Source organism: Colius striatus, chromosome 1 (assembly GCF_028858725.1).
Source record: "Colius striatus isolate bColStr4 chromosome 1, bColStr4.1.hap1, whole genome shotgun sequence".
In the NCBI taxonomy this organism is placed as follows: Eukaryota; Metazoa; Chordata; class Aves; order Coliiformes; family Coliidae; genus Colius; species Colius striatus.
In genome coordinates, this window is record NC_084759.1 from 176,962,077 (window position 1) to 176,983,254 (window position 21,178).

Sequence of the window (21,178 nt, forward strand, 5' to 3'; positions counted from 1 at the left end):
TATTTTCTTTTTAAATTTCAAAGAAATCTACTCTACAGAACAATTGAACAAGATACAAGAGACAGGAAAGGATCGTGGAACCTTCTAGTTTTATTTTCCGAGCTAGTTTATCAGATGTCATGCATTAGTGCTGGTTGCTGGAAGTAATTATATATGGAGGTAATTATATACAATTGAGCTACATATACTGCATGTTCAAGAAGATACATATGATTTAAGGCAATGGGCCTAGAATTTTAACCTTTTACTCTGAAAATGTAGGAGATTTTTAGGTCAATGTGTCAAAGTCTACTTAGACATCTATCTCTGTAGTTTCAAAGAACAACTTAAATGAAGACAATAGCTGAAACTATTAACATTCTTGGTGTCTAGAAATGCTGAGTATGTGATGCTCTAATTCCATAGAGATGCACTTAAGTTACAAGTTATTTCAGTGGCATAATTAATCACATTGGTAGGACATTTTTTTACAGCTTGTAGCACTGCTATCCTTCATAAAGAATTCAAAGGAAATAGTGGTTCAAAATTTATATTAAGTCTTGCAGACACACATGCATGGTAGGTAGCATGCCCCGGGTTGAGGTATGTGCCACCTCAACTGCAATTATGTGTCACAATGATGACATCCAGTGGTTAGAAGGTTAATGTTAGCTATGTTTTCTCTAGGGCTGCCAGTTTCAGATGGATCTTAGCCTTCTCCCAGGAAAAAATAATTTTAATCAACTTTCTCCATAACAAATACAGAAACAAAGACACATTATTTTTATCCAAATTAATCTGTAAATCATAGAATATCACAGAATGGTAGGGTTGGAAGGGACATTTAGAGATTATCTAGTACACTCCCCCTGCAGTAGCAGGTCAACCTAGATCAAGTCACATAGAAACACGTCCAGGCAGGTCTTGAAGACCTCCAAGGAGGGAAACTCCACAACTTCCCTGGGCAGCCTGTGCCACTGCTCCCTCACCCTCACAGTGAAATAGTTTTTTATTATGTTTAAATGGAACTTTTTGTGTTCCAGCTTCATTCCATTATCCCTTGTCCTATTGCTAGATACTATCAAAAAAAGGGATGTCCCAAACTCCTGATATCCACCATTTAGATATTTGTAAATATTAATAAGATCTCTTCTCCGTCTCCTCTTTTCTAGACTAAACAGCCCCAGTTCATGCAGTCTTTCCTGGTACAAAAGAACTTCCAGTCCCCTGATCATCTTGGTGGCCCTGTGCTGAACTCTCTCCAGAAGTTCTCTGTCTCTCTTGAGCTGAGAAGTCCAGAACTGGACACAGTACTCCAGATGAGGCCTCATCAGGGCAGTGTAAAGGGGGAGAAGAATCTCCATGGACCTGCTGGACACATGATAATTTTTTACAAATACAAATAATTTTTTACAATTCTAATAGTTGATGTGAAATGTTTCAAGTAACAAGGAAAGAGGCAAAAACCAGGGCAAAACTGGCCTGTTCTTTTCTTTTTTTCTTGATATTCAGTTTGGGCCTCCCAAGAGCTGAAAACAAATTTATTCACAACACACTGACAGGATGGAACCTGCTCCCAAATCATGTAGCAGAACAGCAATCCTAGTTTCCTTTTATTGTGACAACTTTCTGATTATCCAAGCTTTCTAACAAACACTCTAAAACCTATTGGCTTTATTGATTCTAACATTACTCTTACCTGTTTTTGCATCTTTCCACTCTTCAGACAGGAAAGTTTTTGACTGGATAGTATATTTAGAAATAGGGCTATGATTGTCTGTTCCACGACTCCAAGTAAGTGCTACAGCAGTGTCTCTAATTTCTTCTACCCTTATACCTCCGGGAGGGCCTGGAGGACCTGAGAAAAAAAAACCAGGCAGTTCAATTCACAAATTAAATATTCTGAAAATGAAAGTTCACAGCCTTTCTGACTTGTCTGTATCAGATGCGAAACTTTTGAGTCTCACTTTCCACTGAAGAACAGACTGAAAATGTATACATGTGTTTTAATATTTGACAGTGATAAATGCTCTTAACTCTAGCAGCTACCAAATGAAACTTCCATGACTCCTAAGTAGTAATATTGAGATTTTCTTCAGTGAAAAAAATGATACTTTGAAACTGTTGTTGTTCTTTTTTTCAGACAGCAGCAAACCCAGAGTCAGAAAAAAACCTCTCTAAATTCCACCTAATGATGACCATATTGGTGGCCCACCTTCCATCTCCCTCTCTGCTTGCACCACATTTTCCCCAAACACGATTTATATGGAAAAACTTGAAATTTATATTAGATAAATATCATGCCTTGAAAAACATTTCTGTAGACCTCTTAACATTTCTCTTGGCCTTCATATTACTCCAATGTGGTAAACCCGTCATCAGACTCAAACAACTTACTGCACACTAATATAACTTGAGTGAAAGTGGAACTAGACAAAGCTTCTCTACAGTTCAAGAAAGACTTTTCCACAAGAAGAATTTAAAAAATCCATGCCAAAATGTGAAATTCACCACACATACCAAACTAAAAATAGTCTTGTGAACTACACGGGTGAAACTGAACAACATCTGCACTGGAATAGTCCCACAAAGACCACCACCAAGGAACAGAAGTACTAAGCTAACAAAGAGAAAACATTTTTCACAAAATAGTCATTCCACATTTGCCCTTCCAGTCTTGATCATCAAGAAGGACCTAGAAAATAATTTCTAAAGATAGAAACTTGCAGATATTAAGTTCAAGAGTCATAGCTCTAGTGAATATAAGTAGTCATGAACTAAATACAGATGTTTCCTTGATGGAACATTACTATACTTCCAAAACCCAGCTAAACTATTAGAGGTAGCAATTCCCTGTCCAAAACTAGTTCATAGTCTCATCTCTATGCTTTCCAAGTATTAAATACTATTTCTGCTCAAACTACTAACCTAAATTAGCTATGTGAAAACAACAACATTTATTCTCAATCCATATTTGTCTTTAAGTTTATTAGTTGTACTTCAGATTTGAAGACAGAGGCCTCTCTTCTCCAAATTTGCCTGTTTTTTTCGGGGTATATCACTAAAGCGAATAAATGGCATTACATCTCTTCACCAAATCTCATGTGTTTTTTTCTGAACAATATTAACAAAAGCTGCTGAAGTGAATGCTTGCCTTTTTCTAAATGTATTTTAAAATTAAAAAAAGTCCAAATATTTAATTACTGCTACTCCCACGCCTCTACTTTGTGTGGGTAACTTTTTTATTGTTGCTGTGCCGTGTCTTGGTCTCCAGAAGAGAGACTAAAATATGCAGATCAACAGGCACAGGCGATTTTTTCATAGACTAGAAATTTCAGAAGAGGGTGATGCAGGCACATACATACATGAGTACAAGAATCTGCATCTGTAAAAGACACGATGTTTAGTAAACTGTGCTAAAAAACCTCCAACACAGTAATTCTGTAAACTAAAGCTTAGTATGTTCTTACAAAGTTGGCCTATAGGTATTTCCAGATCATTGTTTCCACATTTACTCTTCTGGTTTTGTGATTATGCTTCTGTTTTATATGACACATACCTACTTGATACATATTAACTGTTATGTAAAAACAGAGACAAGGCATTAGAACTATTGAGATGTATATGCCAACATGACTAAGGTAATTATCCAACAATCTGACTGAACAAGTCCCAGAGCACATTAAAAAAACAAGAAATAGCAAGATCTATTTCTCTGCAGTATTTACAGAGAAACCACAGAAAACCAAAACAAAAACATTCAATGGAAAGAATGGAACTAGATTTCTGCATCAGATCTAAACACAAATTGTGGCAAATGTATCTTCAGCTCTTGAGCTCTTTATTTTCTTCATAAATCTGAGCAAAAAGAATCAAATGAAATTATCTGAATCAAACTGAATTAACTAAGTCAAATATACTATCATATATTGTTTCTTGGTTTCAATGAATTTATCCCTCTAATGAGCAAGCCATTTCATTCACAGCTCCTTTAGGAGACTGGTTCCTTAAAGAATATATATACCATTGTTTAAAAAGAACTAAGTATTACCAGTCTATACAACCTATTGAGCTATAGCCTATGATTTGACAATCAAATTCCCAGCTGTTTTTTCTCCCAAGATCCAAGGATAGTTTCCATTTAGTATCCTTGGAAAAGGTGTATCAGTTGACCACTAGATCTCTCATAACCAACTTCTGTTAAAATTTGAATTTTGCCATTGAAAAGCTAATCTATTAATTAGATGTCCTTGGACCTCCCTTTCAAGGTAAGGTCTAAAGAAATCACTGCACATGGAAGCAGCCTCTTATTCTTCACAGAGGATGTAAAAAGTAGAAGTAGAGCAGATTTTTAAGATGAGGATTGTTAGACAACTCTCCACCTTGGTAACGTGCATATTCACCAGTCCAGCTCTAAGGACTCCGGTAAGTAAGGCCTGAAGGACCCATTCTCCTGCAAGACTGTTAGCTGGAAGGTTAATCAAAAGGTTAATCAATCCCAAGACCTTTTTTCCCTTCTTTCTTTAGGAGATATCCTGGTGTCAGGAAACACCAAGGGCCAGCTGCTATCTCAGGGAAGCTGAGGCAGGACCCACTAGTAACCCCAGGGCTGGCAGCTCCTTCAACAATGGGGCACTGTCCAGCACAGTCTGAATATAGTGGGCAGAACCAGGTGGTAATATGGCAGTCCTAGGTACCACATGCAAGGAATCAAGTGCATCCAGGCGACAAACTACAGCACAAATCCAAGCAGTCCATCCAAGAGACAAGCCACCTACAGCAAAGAGCTGAAGCCCATTCATGAGGCAGAGCCAGAGATGGCTGGAAGCAGGCATGTCTGTAACATAGCTCTAGTCAGGGATGAAGGTCCAGGGCTGATCTTAACAGGGCTCCTGGGCCCATGGGCAGTAGCATGAGTGGGTGTCCTGGGTGAGGCTGCTCAGGGCCATTAAGGCCTCTTGGGGCACTCATGGGTCTGACAGTCTTCAGTGTCACTTCACTAGACATTCTCCTGAACATTTTTAAGACCACTTAGGACAATCCATATGAACTGTTAAATTGTTTTGTGGACAGATAAAACGTCTCATGGTCCTGCATGAGCAGTGGCTATCCTTTACTGATGCATTGATGAGACCCTCTGTAACCTAGCTCAATGCTTTCATATTTCGCTGCTGTCTCTTCTTACCAATGCAGTGAAGCTATAAGGTCACATTTGTCACTTTTTATCAGACATCAGACATGCTGAGTCTTTCACTGACAAGAATGGTAGTGAGAATTACTCACCACTAAGCAGAATGGTGTTCATCATATTAAAATCCAAATGCTGTGCATAAAATGAATGCTAATTTCTTCCACAACATAACCTAAGAGCAATGATTCTAATTATAATTACTGGGTTAGAAGGCAAATCAGAAGCTTGATAAGGCACCTCATCTCTCTTTATATATTAAAAAGAAATTGTTTACTTAATACTAAGGCAAATGAACACACTCTTCTCTTTTTCTTTGCAGATATATTCTTCAATTTCACAATTTATATTTGCATTTACATTTTATCCAAAACTGATGATATTTCACTGTCTGCTAATATCTAGATAAAATTAAATAGAGAAATATTCAAATCCAAATATCCTCAAATGATAGAAATTCAGAATCAAGGCACAAGCTGTACTTCAGCTCTATAGTAGTTCTGAAATGAGGGGTAAAATACAACAGTGATATAGCTCCAAGTACTAGTTATATCTGCTTTGAATTATCAACATTACAGAGCATTAAAACTTCTGAATGTGCTATGGCTGGAGGCACAAGATTAAAAAGCCCAAAGGACATGAATAAACTCACTGAAACCATACATTGTAACAGATTTTGTAGGATACATACAGTATGAGCAAGTGCAATGTTTTGCCATTGCAGTAACACAGTTAACAGACATGAAACAGCTAACAATGGAGCAATAAGCTTAACCCCAAATGTCCTGGTTTCTGTCATTTGAAAACTAGGAATCCTTTTAATGTAGGCCTAGTGTTATACACAATAATTTAATCCATAAAGCTTTATAAGAAGAAAGAATTGAGCTATAAAAATGTTATAGACTGGATACATCAGAATGACATTTAAAAATCTATTTTTAAAGAACATCAAATGAAACAGTCTATAAACTACCGTAACACAAGGAAAATACCAATGATTAAACAAATCTTTAGTGCTTTTCAGTTAGATCACTGAACTTCTGGAATAGAATCAGTACCCTCAGTAGACTTCAAGGACTTTACATTTTCATGAACTTCTCATTTTCATTTCTGTCATTTCTTGATAAGAAGTAACATATTCTAAACAACCAGAAACACCGCTTGCCCAGGTGAAAAGCAGACACATTTCTATTTTACCTGTAGAATCTTACCTCTTACCACAAGGTCAGCTGAAGCTGAGGAGTTGTCCACAATCGTCTGAGCAGTGCACGTGTATCTCCCTGCATGCCGCAGCTGAACGTTTTTAATGAGCAGCTCACCGTTGGATTTAATCTGCCACAAAAATAGCACTAAGTGAATCTACTAAACATCCCTATGCGATACCTGTTCTACACATTCCTCCCAACTCATGTACAGTGGTTGCTACTTTCAAAAAGCAAGTGCTTACTTCAAGAACAGATCAATCTGAAAGACACATCTGGTTTATATGACAGCTGTTCAGTGTCCTGTGTTTGCAGAGGAGCTACATTTACAGGCTAAACAACAATATGCCAAAGAACTACTAAAATGCAGCAGCTATGAAAAAACAACAATGTTCAACATGTGTGTAGTGGGTTTGTGTGGCCAGGTTTTGGTAGTGAGGGGCTACAGGGGTGCCTTCATGAAAAAAGCTGCTAGACTCTTCCCCTGTATCTGATAAGGCCACAGCCAGTTGTCCCCATATGGACCTGCCACTGACCAAGGCTGAGACAATCAACGATGGAGGTAACACCTCTGTGATTAACATATTGGAAAAGGGGAAGAAGTTACTGTGCAGATACAGAACTGTAACAAAAGGAGTAAGAATGTGAGAACAACACCTCAGCAGACAGTAAGGTCAGTGTAAAAGAAGGAGTCAGCAGTGCCCAGACATTGGAAGAAAAATTTCCTTGGAGGCTCTGCCCCTGCAACCATGGAGGCCACAGTGGAGCAGTGATCCACCTGCAGCCTGGGGAAGATCCCACCCTAGAGTGGGTTAATCAAACCAGTTCTTCCAAATTTGAGTTTGTTTTACCCACAACAGTAACTACTGAGTGATCTCCCTGTTCTTATCTCAACTTGAAAGCCCTTTTTTATATTTTTCTCTCTCTTGTCCAATTTAGAAGGGAGTGATAAAGCAGCTTTGGTGGGAACGTGGCATTCAGCCAGGGCTAAACCTTAGAGGAGATATACCCCCCAGCTCAGCTCTCGCTGCTCCCTGTCAAACATCCACAGGACCTACAGGGATCCAATTTATTGCTCAACGAGGACCATACCCTCATCATCATCATCACAGACCCTAATCCCTTCTCACTTGTCACCAGTGCCAGACTTTTGTGAAATTATACAGCTCTGTGTTCAAATGACCATAAAGTGCACCATTTCCTGCCACCTCTGGCTGTACAGGTAGGCAGATTGAAAAAAACTATTTTTGTCCTATGACACACTAGATGTGCACCTGTAAAACAAGAAGTAGAACAGAGACCACTGTATACACCAGAGCTATTCTTAAGAACACATTTTATGTTAAGACATTTATATGAATGTTTAAAAATAACTCACTCAAAATATTTCACTTATCTATCCTGCCTTATATTCCAGAAGAAAATTACTAGGTTAAATATCGAGTTTGTACACGTATTGAGCCTTAAACATATTTCAGAAAAAACTCAAATGCTTTCTCAAAAATGTATCTGATTGCTTTCACGGAGTCAAAACGTTGCAAGACATAAACTGATGGATTTATATCACACTATACTGAAAGGGATAACCTTCATATTTCCTAATTCACTGCAGATTGTTCAGAAAACAAAACAAACACTGAGAAAACTCTCCGACCTCCTGAAATCTTCATATCCAGGAACAAAAGGAATTAAAATACAAAAAGGTATGTAAAAAATAAATTGCTAAATAACTAGATGTAAGAACTAGTAATATCATCATGGGAGGTTGTAGGGAACAACAAAGACCTTCAATACAATCTCAAATATTATGGGCTGTCATTAGTATCTCATTTAGATATTCCTGTGCAACCTAATTGAAGTGAACCTGGTTTAGCAGGGGGTTGGACTGGATGACCTCTAGAGGTCCCTTACAACTCCCATCATTCTATGATTCTCTGAAATAAAGCTATCTCATCCAGTTTATGTTTTCTGATTGAAAATGAAAGCAAAAAAAAAAGTTAATTTTTTTCCAAATGTTCTTAAACTAGTATGACAGTTTAGAGTGTATATTTAGGGCCAGATAATACTATCCTTTTCCTTTCCAGACTCCAATGAAGAATTTAGGTGCCAGCTTCAAATTCTGCTGGCAGAAAATTTTGGCCCAAACTGAAACCTGTTAATACCATTTTTTTTTTCCAATATAAAAGTTTACATCTTGAAGAAATTACTGAGGTAAAGCATTGATTGGATAAAAGGAAAAGTGATCACAGATGAAAGAAATTGCTTAATTCTGGCTAGCAGTACTACAGCTAATTGCTTCATAGGGACAGTGAGAAACACAGGTTACACTGTACCTTTTTGATTTTTGAGTTAACCAAATGCTGTTAGTAATGATCAAACAGATTAGTTGTATCCGTGAACAATCCAATATTCTTGATATATTTCTGCCCATTTCTCTTTTAGCTATTATTCAACTATGTCCATGTGTGTGTACATATGTATGCACATTCACATTAGTATGACAGGATTTTGAATTTAATTTGCCAAAGTGCATGCAGGATGCTGAAATGAGGTGAGCCTGGGACAGAAGCATTTCTGTACAGGTGCCCCTCATTTATTCACGAGATCTCCAGGTGGATTGCCTTTGAGGATGGCATCCTTTGGAAACCTGTGGGGATTGCTGCAGGAGAGAACTCCTGCTGGCTGCCTGACTAACCACATGTAAGCCTTAAAAAAGGCTTAGAAAAGGCCCACAGCAGACTAAGCAACACTGTCAACAGATTTCAGGAAGAAAAATTAGTGGGAGTGTCAGTGTTTCAATGGGAGCAGAGAGGGGTGCTCCTTTGCCTTCCAAAAACCTTCAATAAAGAAGTTGCAAAAGTTTGAACTTGACAAGTTTTCAGTTCCTGGTAGTATTTGTTTTGTTTCGTTTTTTCTGGTTCTCTTTTACACGAAAGAGACAAAATGTTACCTATTTGAGAGCTGTTTATAAACCTTTAGTTTATTAGCACTAAATGTCATCCTAGGAAGAACCGCACTGCTTGTGAATCCTTGATCATTGCTTGCAATTACCATAAACAGGACAGTAAGCTTTAGAAAAGCTGGATAAATTTAGAATTCTCATAATCATACTATTACTTCCATAACAAATGATTACAAATTCTTAATAGTCTTAGTATTCACTACTTCCTATGTTGGCACTTTAATTGAAATACTTTATTATATTTATTAATGATATAACTATATACTTGCCCTAACAATGATTTTCCTTATGGGAACTCAGTCTTAAAATCTAAATGATGAAAACAAGTGGGAAAAAGTAACATAATTCAAAAATTAACAACTCATAGATATGATATTGTATCTTGTTGGTTCAAACTGTCTTCCGGAGCAAGGTTTTATGCAGTTGGTGATGAAGTTTTCCATACTTCAGAAGAAGCCTAAGTTCTTTGTGGTGAAAGAAGAGCTTACAAAGCAAATAAAGAGCATGGGCATCAGCAAATTCTGTCCACAAATTAGATAAGAATGCACTGTATGTTTTCATTCAAAAACCTCAGCTTGGCTAAGTTTAAAAACGCCTTCTTTAACTTGGAGAAAACTGAATCACAGACTGGAAATGGTGATAGCAGTATTCAGGGATGTTCCAAGGATATCTGTGGTTCACCACTCAGTTATTTACCAAGGTTCAAGCAAAGACTTTCATCGTATGAGCCCTATATTTATGCTTTAATAGTGATGTCAAAAATAGCATACCATGACCTATTTCTGAGATTCACCATTCTCTTTTGATTAGCACCTATGCCAGTACACTGAATTACTGAAAGCCAACACAATCTGACCCAGTGAGATCCAAAATAATTTACAGGAATCTAGTCTTCTAACTGAAAGTAGTATCTGCTTCTGTTGGGAACTGAGATAATGAAGGAACTTACGCTACTATGAAGCTAACAGGTTCTTTGTGATAATAAAACTAACTTGAAAGCAGAAATAGTCTTTTTTTTTTTAAAATTCAGGTTCAAAAATTTGACATCCAAGCCTCAGAAGTTGCTTAATACACCACAGAAATAAGATGATAAAAGAATTGATAAGAAGTGGAAGAGATGGGATTTTTGGTGATAAGACCAGCTTTTCCAAATACCATCTTCTTCTATTACTTGTACTTAAAATTATTAACTCTGAGTTCACATGAATTGTTTTGTTCCCACCAGTAGATGATCTGCTACGTAGTAGATACAAGTAGAACAGATAATCCAAGGACTGTTGATGAATGTTAACGTAAATGTGATTATAGCTGTCTTCCTGATACTGAGATCAGAGATGACATGGGGACAACACCACCATGCAGCACTTTTGTCTCAACTCTACTTACAGGACAGCTTGCCTCACTTTGTTTTATAAGCTATGCTTGGCATTAAAGTTACGGGTAAATAAAAAACCCAGCATAATAATGATGACAGAGCCATTCCCACTAAAGAATCTCTTCCTTTAGTGAACTGTATTTCTGTGTAAAGGAAGCACAGTGCTAATTCTACCCCTGAAATGTGGACTGTGAAATATTTCCAACAAATATATTATTCTTCCTCATTCAGCATACCGCTGAGAATGCCTGTGCTTTGTACCAGCATCCCTGTGGTAATAAACTCTCTTATTTCATTTCCAACAGCAGCAAATGCCTAGGTACTTGTTCACTTACACTCACGGCTCACAACTTTACAGTTGATGATGAAAACTTATGATACACTGCAAACTACATTTCTCTGAGTAATGCTCACAGCCGGCTTCCTCAGCTTTTCCTACCTACACTAGGGATGGTAAATGGATTTTGTTTGTGAAACCTTGCAAGCACATAAAGTTACAGTCAAATGATTTAACAGTGGTTTTTTTAATAATTTCTAGCACAGAAATTGGCATATCTTGATTCTTTAAAAAGACTATGATTCTTTGTGCTGGAAATAGCACTGTGGATTAATAACAGGTTTCCTCAAAGGCTTCTGTCAGAGATAACTGCCTGTTGGCTTCACCCTCTGTACTATGTCTTCTGCTTTCCCACTCTTCCTTGTTCTTAATCACTGACTCCATCGACCTCATTCCATGTTTGCTACATTACTATTAGGCCTTAGCCTCTAAATTTTACCCCAAACCTAGCCAAAACATGTGACTTCCAACTCACTCATGTTTAAAGCATCTCCCTAGTACACCAAGGCACTGAAAGCAATGGATCAAGACCGTGCATTCTAAGAGTCCTGGGACTCATTCTCAGAAAAACCCACAAGAGTAGCTCAGTTGATTTTGTTGGCCATGCTTCTTGAACAATCACCTGCTCCCTCAATATATTCAACAAACTGTACTGGATGAGCTTTCTGTAACTCTCAGGCTTTATTCCAATCCATATACAGTCTCTTACTCCTTGTCAGTGTGTAACTGAGCTTTCCTATCTAAACATTTTTGTCCAATTCTTCAGCTTTCCCGAAATTTCTATTAATTTCCTGTTATATAGTTGAAGCTAGACTCTTGTTGAAGCAAGAGCATGTAGAACATATTTGTCTATTATGTCCAGATAAGGAACTACAAATTATAATTTATAAAAACCGAGCCAGTCTTAAGCTATACTCCTCTAATTGTTTTTTATAGTCCAACTCACTCTCTGTGGTTTACAAACCCATCAGATTTGGAGAACTTTCCCCTTTAGCAAATGCCGTCTCCAATCTGGAATTCATCTCACCTACTTCAGATATATGTAGTGTGGATTTTAGTATCTATTTGGCCAACTTTAACAGTTAAAGTGAAGAAGGCTCCTGCACATGTGTTTTACTTCAATGTACATTAACTGTCCGTGATGGGTTTGTGTGGAGCCACTTGTGTTTGGTAACGGGGGAGGGGGCTGCAGTGCTGCAGTTCATGAAACTTCCCCCCTGGCTCCGAGGTAGACTCATGTCCAGCCTGGCCACACCAATCTAGTGCCTCTGTCATCACTATTTAAGAAGGGAAAGCTGGAGTGTCTAGGAGCAGGTGGAAGGGTAGGGCAAGATGGGCAAGATGGGCAAGATGTGGACCCTGTAGTCAAAGTAGGTAGGAAGGAGGAGCACTAGATCAGAGACCTCTCCGCAGCCCACAGCAAGAATGCAGGCTGTGCCCCTGCAACCCATGGAGGGCAATGGTAGGATTGAGAGTTGTCTGCAGCTCTGGGAGGACCTCATGCCTGAGGGTGTGATTGTTGTGGACCTCATACCAGAGGATGTGGAGACTATGTGCGGCTCTTGGGAGTGGCCTGTGCAGGGCTGCCCAGTGTGTGAGGGACCCCATGCCTGTGAGGAGTTTGTCTGCCTTGAGACAGCAGGAGCCATAGTGAAAGGATTGACTGCACCCTCCATTCCCTGCTCCCATGCATCATTTGGTGGGGAGAGGAGGTAAAGACATTGGAATCAGGTCCCTGAGCCTGGGAAGAGGGGAGAGGTGAGGGGAAGAGGATCTTAAAGGGTTGGTTGTACCCTTTACCATCGCCCTACTCTCTATTGCTTTCAGTTGGGTATGTTTTCTGTTTGTTATGTTTTTTGGTCAGTGGTGGATTAAATTAAGTTTCATTGTCTTCCCCAAAATTAAACTGTCTTGTCTGCTTTGCCCAGGTCTGTAGGGGACAAGTGAGTCCTCCTTGTCCTTAGCAGGTTCCAAAGGCCCTAATTATTTTTCTCTTCCTCATCCTGTCAGGAGGGAGAGAAGTGAGCAAGCTCATGGTTCCTTGCTCCTAGCTGGGCCTAAACCATGTCACTGTCTGCCCGTGCATCTCCAAAATTTTATGAATGTGGTCCTAGACAGCTGAAAAGCTTTTTATACTTTAGAGAGGGATAAAATAGAAGGAATAACATTTGCATAAGGAAAAGAGAAATCTTTTTAGAATGCAGTGAAATCTATGGTATTGTAGGTTAACTGTATGATGGCTACAGGAACTCCAGAGACAGTTATGTACAGGATTCAGAAGTGACTTCAAAGCTGAATGGAGCCTGAGCGACAAGCCCTGCAAGTTCTGTGCTGAATGTGTTTGGCTGCTTGTGACATGTCCCTGGACCTATGAACACTGGAACGCTCACTACAAAGGTTTGACTTCAGTCAGTGTGGATTCAGCAGGTCTTAATTCCTCCTCCATAGCAGCCGTGACATGGAGGTGCGTCAGCACCATCTTGATCAATGCTTCTCATTCTGTGAGAGCCTTTTCAGTTGCGTGCAATGCTATGCAATGCTCAGGATCAGTAAAGACATCTTTCTTGGCCTGTGAACTCCTGGGGAAACACTCACTGCCAGTTCTCTAAAAAAAAGTCCATCATTAAAACTGCTCCTAAGTAAATTCCTGAATGTTAAAAGGAAATGATTTGCCAGTTCCTAGCATTAAAATTCCTATTTTGATGGAAATTAGAAAGGAAAAAGCATAAAGGCCCATGACACCACTGGTAAAATGACCTCATTCTTGCTTGTACCAAGCTTTGGTCCAATACTCTATTTCAAATACTGGAGCTTCTGCTTGTGGTGAAAGGTGTTGATATCCCACTGGATGAATAACTACATCTTGAGTGAGGCTCCATAGAATGCTTTTTTGATAAAATATGACCACAAAGCAGCATTAAGCCTTGAAGCTATCTGATGTAAAAATACAGACAGTATTTCCTGTGAGAAAACACATTAGATGCCATGAACACAACTTACAAACCACTTCAACAAGGTACTTCAAATGATCCAGACATTTCATGACAGCGTGATACTGCCTTTTGATAGGTATGAAATGCTGTCAGGTACCCAAACAGAGTTTTGTCTTATGTTTGTTTGATAATCTTAATGCTAATATGAGAAAATGTGAACAAGCACAAGCCTCATGATCTGCCTTTACTGTGGTTTTCCATCACCACCTCCTCTGTTTTTTAGTTCTCTTATAAGAAAGTTATGTTCAAGGAGGCCAAGATCCTGAACACTTTTAAGGCAAATGAATTTAAAAATGGTGAGAGAAATACTGATACTGTTTAAGACAACTAATAAACAATGTAGGAAACACAGGAATATAGGTATGGAAATATTAAAAAATGTATGTATGTCTATATGTAACTTAGACTATTACATCCTACATTTGGACTTTTCCTAAATGTATGTACAAGTTTCTGACTTGAAGCAGTTAAACTATGGCATTTCTCATCCTGACTTTCAGGAACTAGTAGGGTTTCAAAAGTATAAAAAAACCTTCACATATTAAAGATAATTTTTTGTAATGAACTTAAGAAAAACATGCTCATTCAGATAGTATATATTTTTAAAAAATATATTGAAAGTAAGCTTTTCAGTCTTTAAATACACATTACAAAAAGCAGATCCATAAATAAAAAATGACCCAACATTACAGTTTTCCAGATTACTTGAAGTGCTGTATCTCTATGTGACTTGAAAGGATGTGATAATGTTTAGTTCCCCAGTCAAATAATCAGAGGAATGACGATACATAAAGTCAAAAGCAATCAATTTAATAGTGAGATTTTGAAGACTCCATTGGACTCTTTAAAAGACAACCAATTTATAAATATCTTTCATTTAAAATATCACCATCACAGGAAATCAAAACAGCGCTGACAAGTGTTCTTTTGATAAATAAGTTTTACTACTAATGTAATGCAAATTAGTTTTCCCTTCAGCAGTGATGGAGATACCAAAGCTTTCATTTAAAGAAAGAACATATGCAGGTATTTGCATGAATTTCATTAGCATGCCATTATGTGTACGTGACAACGACATTAGTATTATTTTGGGAACTAAAATATTGTGGCTGTATTAAGTTTCAGGATGTTGAGCTGCATCATCACATAAATTAATAGCGATATTATCAGGAAGACAGATAATGATCCTTCATCAACAGGAAATTATAGCACAGAGAGCATGCATCATATATCCAGTAATTATAATACTCATGATGGAATTTTATTTTTCTTTTATGTTTGTGAAGGGCTGGGTGGCAGCATGGGACTTCACTGCTCATGCCCAGCAGATAAAGCTGCTGTCAAATGCACAGCAGCTCAACCCTTTGCATCTGAGAAAGACTAAGCAAACCTGCCACCCAGTGACTTGAGCTCAGAACTGCCAGAGAGGGAAATGGTAGGCACAGGAAGGAGGAAAACTCTCAAAGTAAGAATCTGATAATAAATGAATGAAATAGAAATATTGAAAGTGCATATTCCTCTTAATTCCACCCTACATAATCCTTTGCATCGAATTAGTGAAAAAATCTGCTTTTGTTATTACATAAATGCTGAATTGCTAAATAACTACAAATTGCAACTCCAGACTTAAACGCAATCCTACTGTCCTCTCTGTCCTGAGTGAGGAAGACTGAGTTGCCTGTGGAAGAAGCAGAGAGATTATCTGTACTTGCTTTGCATATGAAAACCCATAAATAAGGCTCAGGACTCAAAAACAAGAGGCTGCCTATGCTTCAAACATTTCTTCCAGCACTGATGAGGTGCAAAAGGATCACAACAAACCACGATACATCCCTCAGGAAGATGGAGTTACAAACTGACAAAGTTAATTTATGTTTGGATCTAACCTACTTAAATTTAACTGTCTAAATGAACTAAGAGTTAGTCACTCTTAAATTAGTCAGGATTTGGGATCAGTGAATCCAGGGCCACTGGCTTTCTCTGAAAGACAAAACGGGTGACTGGAATGCTAATAATTAAGTCAAACTTCAGAGCGAATTACACTTTACACACACTTGCGAGGCCCTTATTTGGCCCCAGATTTGTTCACTTGAAGTGCTTTGCCAGAAACTGTCCTAAATTTGAGATTATATTTCAGAATTAATTTCCTCTAAAAGAAAAAAAAAATCCAATTTTCCTCTATTTTCATTATTAAGAGGAAAAATCCAAAGTGCATGTCAATGATGTAAAAACTTATGTTCAATGTATGACTAACAGATGCAGAAAGTTCAGGTTTCCTTCTCTTTCATTACACAGTCATGTGTTACAAGGTCTCGTACTTCTACATTCCATTCACATTAAAATCCCTGATTGATCAACACTTTCAGCCTGACCTCTGTCAAGTAGCTAAAAGCAATGAACTAAATATACTTTGACAAAAACAGAGTGGTTTTATTTGCTTTTTTAGAAGGAATCCATTTAACAATGTTTTCTACTCTGTAAGCTCTTATTTTGACTGACACTCAGACTCACTCCAGCTTTTATCTAAGGACAAACTAATGCCATTAGAAGATGATTCAAGCTTTTTCAAGCTATCCCTATGCATCGATTACTAACAAAGTGTAAATACAGACTTATCAAAACCGTGGCTTAAAAGCCACATGCAAGATATGTTTTGAAAGATATCAGTGCACTAGTGAATATCTACTTGTTTTTGTAATCCTGAGGCAATACAAAATATACTGCAAACTACTTAGTACCTTGCGACAGGACATAGACTTTTGGGGTATTTATTGCAGGAAAGGCAATGTCTTTGGGTTTCAATGTTTTTCAGCTGTTGGGCAAAGACTTTCTCACTGAAAGGGAGCAATGTGACTTCTTAGGGACACTTACAACTTAGCAGATGAGCAGGTTGAAGCATCTCTGGCTCCTCAAAGGACTAATTTCTTCCAAATTAGACTAAAATAGTTATACTTGAAACATCTTCTCACATGGAGATAAACAGATATTGAAAAAAGAAAAACAATATCTTGGTCCACAGAAAATCAAATAATTCTAGCCTAGGAGAAAGACTCTGCAGGAGGCACTATTACATGGTACATCATTGTGAACACGGAGCTAAAATTGAGCATGGCTCCTGGCATTTCTGGGCACTACAGACACCATTAGCAATCTTTTCTCTCTGTATATGCAGTTCCTCTTGGGAGCATGAAAAAAAAAAGGTATTTAAGTAAAAGGATTTTTCTATCATTTAAACCAGGAACAACAGAATAAATATATACACATGTCGGGAACCATTGTGAGGTTGTTGCTGAATATTACATAAATCAGCATGTGACTAGGTACAACCAGAAGGGATTTCTACTCATGGTACTCATTTTGAATAAGACTGATAGAAGATATACAAACACAAAAGACTTACGATTCTTCTACGTGTCAAAATGAGTGTCTTTGTATTAACTTGTTTAGCCTTCACACAAACTCCTCTTGCTCAGTGTTTACAGACTGTTTGACTCCTACCCACCATCTGGCCCAGTCTTGTGCCAAATTCCAGAAATGATAATGAGAAAAACTTGGTTATGTAAAAGTGAATATATATGCAGAGTTTTTAGAGGTAATTTGTACCCTGTGTATAATCAGGCTACCTAATTACCAACTTCATTTACTATTAATCCAAGTGAGATTTAACTGAGTTACCAAAATACTTACGTCAATTTAGATGTCTGATTTCAGGTATTTACCTGCAAGTGTCTACGTGTCTGTAAGGTGTCTAAATGTAATTTGATTTTATATTCTTAGCCTATCACATCTTTCTAGACCTGAACCAACACAATAGAAAAAGTAAACTGGAAAAGGCAGCTATACACAACAAAGAAAACTAGGCTTTCATGTATTAAGTAAGGATCTATAGTATCTTACCATAACATTCCTTTCATAATGTTCGTGTTCTTTCTCAAAATCTATTACAAAGCCATTTAGAGACCAAATAAATGTCAGGTCTAATGTGGGATCATGGGATGCAATGCATTGCATGGTAGCATTCTCTCCAACGGTGACATCAACATTCAACGGAGCTAAAGTAATCCTTGTAGCTTCTGTGAAGTTAACAGCAAACACGGAAAATTCCAATAAATAAGTGCTTATCCAAATGTAAGATCAGCTCCATAACTGTTTGATTATACATTAAACTTCTCCTTCAAACTCTAGCTTACACGCTACTCATGCAGGTATATTGCAAAGGACCAAACTAAGGAGATCAAAGGAAACCTTTTATAACTGAAATGCCTAACTTCTATTTAGCTGTCCTTTGAGAATGGCTCTGTTTCAGTCTCTGAATCATATTGATGACTCTTTAAAGCTAATTTTGCTTACTAAGTATACCTCATGTAGAAAGAAGACAGATGATGAATCTTATGTGACTGGTGTTGCATTTCTTGTTTTAGTGATAATGACAGAATCCTGTTTTTTATGTTTTAAAACTTCTGTCTTTAATGAATGTAAACTCTGCTCAGTTGTCAGAGTAGTCAGATTTCCATTAGAGCATTGTAGGGACTGAGATTTTAATTTATCTACTAAGAAACAATACAATAGAGGCATAATAAACTATGCAGATAGCTGCATGTGGAAAGGAAAATAAGCATAGACTCACAGAATCATTACGGTTACAACAAAAGGAAGAAAGCTCTATGTGTCTCATCAACGTCTCTTATTACAAAAACACAAAAGGGTAGAGATCTCATGATACTTGCTAGAGATTTTGGTACATGCATCAAATTCATGTGGCAAATTAGTAGCACTGCTCTGGAAGGGACTCACTGACTCATTGAGACCTGTTCGTATTCTTTCAAATATTATCATAAAACAAAGCTACAGAATATCTTCCTTATGCCATGACATGTAATATCTTTCACATCAATATGAGAGTGGGAATAGGGTATCAACATCTGTAAGACAACAGCCATAAGAAAGGAGCTATTGCTACCAGTTAAGACCTAGGTTTGAGCATACTTCAGGGAGCACACCTGTCCCCACTAAAAACAGAATAATGAAAATTCCTCAATAAACCAAACATTTTTTGTCCATTTGCCTTGGAGAGAAACATTCTCCAGGATCCTGTAGTAATCTAAAACATGCTTAGTACTGAGACTATGAGAATAGCACAACTACCACCTTCTGTAGAATAGAGCATCTCAGTGCATTGCAGTAACCTCTTAACACCTATCTCTGAAGTCCTAGCTATAGACCGATGCCTAGGATAGCTAGTTTGTTCAAGTGTTGTGCCTGTACATTCAGCATTTGGTTCTACCATCAGTGATTTTCTAACTGTTTACAAAAAATACTCTACCAGTCTAAGAAGTTGAGCAAGGAGTGGTCCAGTGGCAGGGAACAAAGTGTATGGGGAAAAACCATCAAGCTTTACAGTGCCTGTCAACTTCAGTTTTAACTTCTTAATTTGCTACAGTCATGCACAATGTCTGACAAGTTTTATGGACCTCACGATGTGCTAAGAAACACCATCTTCAAAGCATTCTTTGTCAACCCTCATCATTGTCCGCCATGTGAAAATGACGCTGAAATACATGATCTGATACTTTTGTTTCTGCTGTGATGGAAGGGCAATGTCTGAGTCTGCTGGTTTTCCTTTTTACACGAATCACAGAAGAATTGTCCAAAACTTTTAAACTCTTTATACTTAGTTTATAAGGTTCGTAATCACACAGTTTAAGTGTTTCACCGTGTGGACTAACTATGCAAATGTTCTTCCTGATTTTAGAAGTTATGATATGACTCTTAGGGGACTGGATATTTATTTATGTGACCTTTCAAAATAATCAAATGCCTGAGGGTAATATTAAGAAATGTAAAACAGTAGAAGATAATAAAAAGTAACTGCAAGTATTAAACAAATCTGATTAATCAAAATAAAGTCTTACAGTTTATTTGGTAAGTTAAATTTGGTATAAATCAGCTAGAAAAAACCCCTTTATTGTGCCCTGATTATACTGATAAATTCTCACATTAGTACATCAATATTGTGGCACTGAGCTGTCACATTCAGCAGTTCTGGAACAGACATTAAGAAATGTATTTGATAAATGACTCTTCTATTAGCAGTGATACTTGATAGACATTAATGTTCATGAATGTCATATTTCTTATCTGTGTTGAACAATGATTTATTTTACTTCAGATTTAAACATACTACTAAGGTTATCACTATTCAATCAGTAACAATTAGTAAATACTCATAAAGGAAGAGAATTTTTATATGCTTCTATCTCACAAATTTAATGCATGTGTCTTTACTTGCAATGCTCTCTCAGACTTATTTACCCCAAGAAAAAAAAAGAAGAACTCAATTCAAAAAACTAAAGAAGGTCACTAAGAATCCCATTTTTCCGTTTAAGTTATTGACCCCAGAATTACAATTTAGCTGAGCACTCGGCTATCAAATTGAATGAATGCACCAAAATGTGTCAATCTAATGGATCAAACTTCATAATTGCTTATGGTAAAATCAACCCTGAAAATTCAGAATACAGCCTCAGAACTCGTGCAAACATACAGAGCTTCCAACGAGCAATATGCTTTAAAAGAATCAATTCATTGTTTAATGAGCAACTAAATTAGAAAGAAATTAGCTTGCAAAAGTAGTATAATGCTGGAATAACTAATAGGGATTTTAAATGAAGGGATTCTACTGGAAATAAGCTAATGCAATTTAGAGGTTTACCTGTCATTTCTAGAACACCAGTGCTATTAGCTTTTCCTCGGTTATTTTCTGCAAAACAGGTGTAGCGACCTTCATCCAGCTTTGTGATATTGATAATTTCCAGGCTCCCATCATCCCAGATACGTATGCTATGGAAAGTGAAAAAAAATACATCCAGAGAAATCAGGTTTTATATTAGAAAGTGGTACTTTCAGTAGAATTGCAGTAAGTGAAAAGACAAATCAGAAACGTATTCTTAGAAGCTCACATCTAACTGCTGTGTTTATAAACACTTCTGTAGTAAAAATATTAAATAAACTGTGGCATGGTTTGCTGTCTCCCAGTGCTGGATCAATAGAGCGGACTTTATTTGTTTGTAGCAATTCAATTATTTTTCTTATAGTTTTGTGATCTAATTCAATTCTGAAACATGAACAGCACCAGACTGATT

The 21,178-nt window shown here is 37.4% G+C and overlaps 1 protein-coding gene across 1 annotated transcript in view; it reads right to left on the reverse strand.

Moving 5' to 3' along the window:
* Positions 1-21,178, reverse strand: part of CNTN1 (contactin 1) — a 138,731-nt gene that overhangs the window by 41,219 nt on the left and 76,334 nt on the right. The window contains exons 12-15 of the mRNA XM_062020482.1: positions 20,749-20,876; positions 17,934-18,109; positions 6,379-6,499; positions 1,679-1,837 (exon numbers count right to left, since the gene is read on the reverse strand). Of these exons, the coding sequence (XP_061876466.1) occupies positions 1,679-1,837; positions 6,379-6,499; positions 17,934-18,109; positions 20,749-20,876 (584 nt within the window). The remainder of the gene's footprint in view (positions 1-1,678; positions 1,838-6,378; positions 6,500-17,933; positions 18,110-20,748; positions 20,877-21,178) is intronic.